The following is a 4,456-nucleotide window of genomic DNA, read 5'->3' as shown; positions in this document are numbered from 1 at the left end:
CTGTGGGGTCGGGCTCCAAATTCCTAAATAGGACGCCCATAGCCCAAGAGTTAATAACTAGAATCAACAAATGGGACTTACTCAAACTAAAAAGTTTTTTCTCAGCAAAAGAAACAATAAGAGAGGTAAATAGGGATACTACATCCTGGGAACAAATCTTTACTCCTCACACTTCAGATAGAGCCCTAATATCCAGAGTATACAAAGAACTCAAAAAATTAGACAATAAGATAACAAATAACCCAATCAACAAATGGGCCAAGGACCTGAACAGACACTTCTCAGAGGAGGACATACAATCAATCAACAAGTACATGAAAAAATGCTCAACATCGCTAGCAGTCAGAGAAATGCAAATCAAAACCACCCTAAGGTATCATCTCACTCCAGTAAGATTGGCAGCCATTAGGAAGTCAAACAACAACAAGGGCTGGCAAGGATGTTGGGAAAAGGGTACACTTGTTCATTGTTGGTGGGACTGCAAATTGGTGCAGCCAATTTGGAAAGCAGTATGGGGATTTCTTGGAAAGCTGGAAATGGAACCACCATTGACCCAGCTATTCCCCTTCTTGGTCTATTCCCTAAAGACCTAAAAAGAGCGTGCTACAGGGACACTGCTACATCGATGTTCATAGCAGCACAATTCACAATAGCAAGACTGTGGAACCAACCTAGATGCCCTTCAATAGATGAATGGATAAAAAAAAATGTGGCATTTATACACAATGGAGTATTACTCTGCATTAAACGATGACAAAAACATAGAATTTGGAGGGAAATGGATGGCATTAGAGCAGATTATGCTAAGTGAAGCCAGCCAATCCCTAAAAAACAAATTCCAAATGTCTTCTTTCATATAAGTAGAGTAACTAAGAACAGAGTAGGGACGAAGAGCATGAGAAGAAGATTAACATTAAACAGGGAAGAGAGGTGGGAGGGAAAGCGAGAGAGAAGGGAAATTGCATGGAAATGGAAGGAGACCCTCAGGGTTATACAAAATTCCATATAAGAGGAAGTGAGGGGAAAGGGAAAAATAATACAAGGGGGAGAAATGAATTACAGTAGAGGGGGTAGAGAGAGAAGAGGGGAGGGGAGGGGATGGGAAGGGGATAGTAGAGGATAGGAAAGGCAGCAGAATACAACAGACACTAGTATGGCAATATGTAAATCAATGGAAGTGTAACTGATGTGATTCTGCAATCTGTATATGGGGGGAAAAATGGGAGTTCATAACCCACTTGAATCAAAGTGTGAAATATGATATGTCAAGAACTATGTAATGTTTTGAACAACCAACAATAAAAAAATAAAAAATAAAAAAAGCAGCAACTGATTGCAATAAACAATTGTAACATTAACTAATTGCAATGGATGGACTTTATTTCACCTAATTCAAACGAGTAGGGGAAGAGACTAAACAATTGTGAGACAATGAGGGAAATGGAAATATGGCTATATATTGAATGTGTTGAGAAATTATTAATTTCCAAAGTAAAAGAATAGAATTGTGGCTATGTTTTTTAAATTAATTCATATTTTAGTGATATGTGTTGAAATATTTAAAATGAAATGATATGTTATACGATGTTCACTTCAAAATAAAGAGTGAGCCAGGGTAGAAGTAGGTAGGGATATATAGCTTTGCTACTACGAAAGTGATCCACCAGCTAGTAGGAGTCAATCATCTAGAATATAAGTAATGGAGAGTCTCACATCAATCATAGAAAATGCATTTTAACATTCAGAGTTGCTTCATATGTTTTTTTTTTGAAGTTTACAAAGTTCTAGTACAACAAACATAATAGACCATTTTAAGCTGAGTGCCAGATATATTAGGATATTATATTTTCTATATTTGTATGTATCTGAAATGTTCCATTATTAGAAAAAAAAACTTTTAGAAAGAAAGCCAAATTAGAAAGAAAAGAAGGTAGTTAGAGCGTGAATATTCCCAAAGTATTTTATTTCCCTCTTTACTGTCTTAATTTCCCTTAGCCCCTAGGTCTTCTACTTAACCAAAAGCACATTCCCTAATTCACCAAGATACCATCCCAGGGCACACTCCAAATCCCTTGAATTCTAAGGTCATTCTTCTGTGTTATCAAGGCTAAAAATCCAAGATCTGAAAGTAGTTTTTAATGTCTCTGATTCTAGAGCCATCTGCAACTTCCCACATTATAGTCTTTTCCAGGGGAGTTAACAGTGGGTGATGCCTTCTGCCAGGCATGATTTATGAAGCTTACAAGGGGACAGTGTTTTCCAGCTGTTTCCATGTGATGGCCCAAGTGCACTTGTCACAACGGTCATTGTTCTTTCTTTAGTGATTTTTAAAAATATTTTAGCACCATCATAAAAACAATTAAAGGGAGGGGGAAATTCATCATTTTATTCCATGGTGTCCAAATACAAAAGAAAATGGGGTTCAGAGGATCCGCCAGAGTAGAGAATAAGGAAAGGGAGCATCGTTTATTTACATTTTCCACCGTCTGTTTTAAGCAAGTTTATTTTAATAAATAAATGCATTTTCAAAGAGATTCAAAACAAAAAACAATTCACTTCATGTATACATTGTCCCAGATGATTAGTTTTCTCTCTTTCCCACCAATTTTATAAATAATTGCCAAATAATATATAAATCCAAGGTTTTTAGGGAATTGCCCTGTCCCTGTCCAGAAATTTTATAAGCAAACCCCTCAGTGAGTGTTAATCAAATGTCATGCTTGTGTGTGTATGTGTGTGTGTGTGTGTGTGAGAGAGAGTGTTGTTTTGTTTTGTTTTTTAGAATTCCTAAGGTTTATTGGAGATCAAGCCTCTCTGAACCTGCGACTTTGCTCTTCACAGAATCAGGCCCCAAATATGTCTGGGACCCTGGCCTTTTCAGGTCTAGGCAAGTTCCTGCACTTGACTGTAGAAGAGACTGGTCAATCAGTTTGCAGAAAGCCCACTGCCGCAGGAGGGAGAGCCTATTCCTAGGGGATAGGCTGGTGGAAAGGGAGCTGGTATCCAAGGGAGAGCCCTGCCTTGCTGTGTGCAGCTGGCACTTATGCAGGGCCTGGTAGCAGGCCCAACTGCCTGCCGCCAGGGCCCAGCTACAGACATCCTCCTTCGGCAGTAGCAGCAGCAGCCTCTCCTCCCTGAGACGGCTCAGAAGGCCTGCTACACCTAGCATCCGCACCCTCTCGCCCCCACATCCTGTAAATGTTGGCTCTGAAAATAGCTACAATTAGGATGGTCACAGAGCAGCCTTCAGGGCCAAGGTGGTCGCCAGCCACTGCCAGCACCATGACCCCGCCCAGGAGTAGGTTAGCAGAGGAGCATTCCCGTGTCCCCAGTGGAAGTCGAAGGCCAATGACTGTGGTCACCCAGGCTCCAGTGAGACAGTCTAAACATGTGCCCGGCCCTGGGACCAGCATGGAGACAGCAGCCAAAGCCTGGAGCAGGAAACCAGCAGCAGCCCCTCAACTTGACTGCGCAGAACTCACCACGCCATGGAGAAACCATTCCCAGCACCAGGGGGGACAGGACGGTGCTCCACTCACCCCGGGGCTTGGGGGCCATAGGAGACGGGAGAGAGTTTCAACTTGGCGTGGAAGAACAGAAGCAGAGGTCTTGGAACCCTAAGGGCAGCTCTGCAGGAATCCCAGGTTCCAGGGTCCCATGACTAGATCATGGGATAGGTACAGTCCTGAACTTTCCAGAGTCCAGAGGCCACTGGGAACACCTGTGCAGAAGGACTAATTCGATTGGAAAAGGCGGGAACAAAGCTTGGGAGAGGGGCAGGGCGGGTGTGAGCTCAAGTGGGCTCTGGACCAGAGAGACCGAAGGCGGGAACAAGCAGGCCTTTGGGGAGGCCTGGACCTGTCCCAGCGCTCAAGGAAGCGCTATCCTGACCTGGAAGGATCCGGCCATTCACAGTTCCTAGAGGCAGTAAGCCAGAGGCCTGGGGAAGGCCCACAGTGGTCAGCCCTGCAGCCTCTGGTGGCCTCTGGTGGCCCAGGCGAAGGGGGCCCAGCCTCCATCCTGTATTCATAACAGCAGCAGCAACACTCTTTTAACCACTTGGAAGAAGTAGATTTTACTAGTTTAGCGTCTTGCACATTGAATTTGTAATTTTAATCAAATTTAGATTGATGCAACCACTGTTTCTTTACTTTTTTATTTCTTTTTTATTTTTTACTGTTCACCACTACTCTGTACTTTCTTTTTGAACTTTTAATTATATATATATATATATGTGTGTGTGTGTGTGTGTGTGTGTGTGTGTGTGTGTGTATTTTTGAGCCTCTTGCATCATCTACCACTCACAGATATTCCTTTTATTTTTCTTTTTTGAATTGTTTCATTTTGGGTAGATTCTGTTATTATGAATTCAATATAACTAATATTTTTCTTCTACACTATAATGTAATCTTCCCCTAATCCCGTTCAGTATACTTTTTCATCTCAATATTATAGT

General features: G+C 42.0%; 1 protein-coding gene across 1 annotated transcript; it reads right to left on the bottom strand.

Annotated features, from left to right (window-relative positions):
- Positions 1 to 2,794: 2,794 nt before the first annotated feature.
- On the bottom strand, positions 2,795 to 3,558 carry TMEM276 (transmembrane protein 276; the record flags this gene model as incomplete). The annotated part of the gene is given in 4 exon segments (XM_081304375.1): positions 2,795 to 3,172; positions 3,174 to 3,458; positions 3,462 to 3,495; positions 3,497 to 3,558. Coding segments are annotated over 4 exon segments (759 nt in total).
- Between the last annotated feature and the right edge of the window lie 898 nt (positions 3,559 to 4,456).

Source organism: Spermophilus citellus, assembly GCF_964194105.1.
Source record: "Spermophilus citellus genome assembly, chromosome: 8".
Classification (NCBI taxonomy): Eukaryota; Metazoa; Chordata; class Mammalia; order Rodentia; family Sciuridae; genus Spermophilus; species Spermophilus citellus.
Note: the sequence above shows the minus strand (reverse complement) of the source record. Positions and strands in the feature narration are given on the sequence as shown.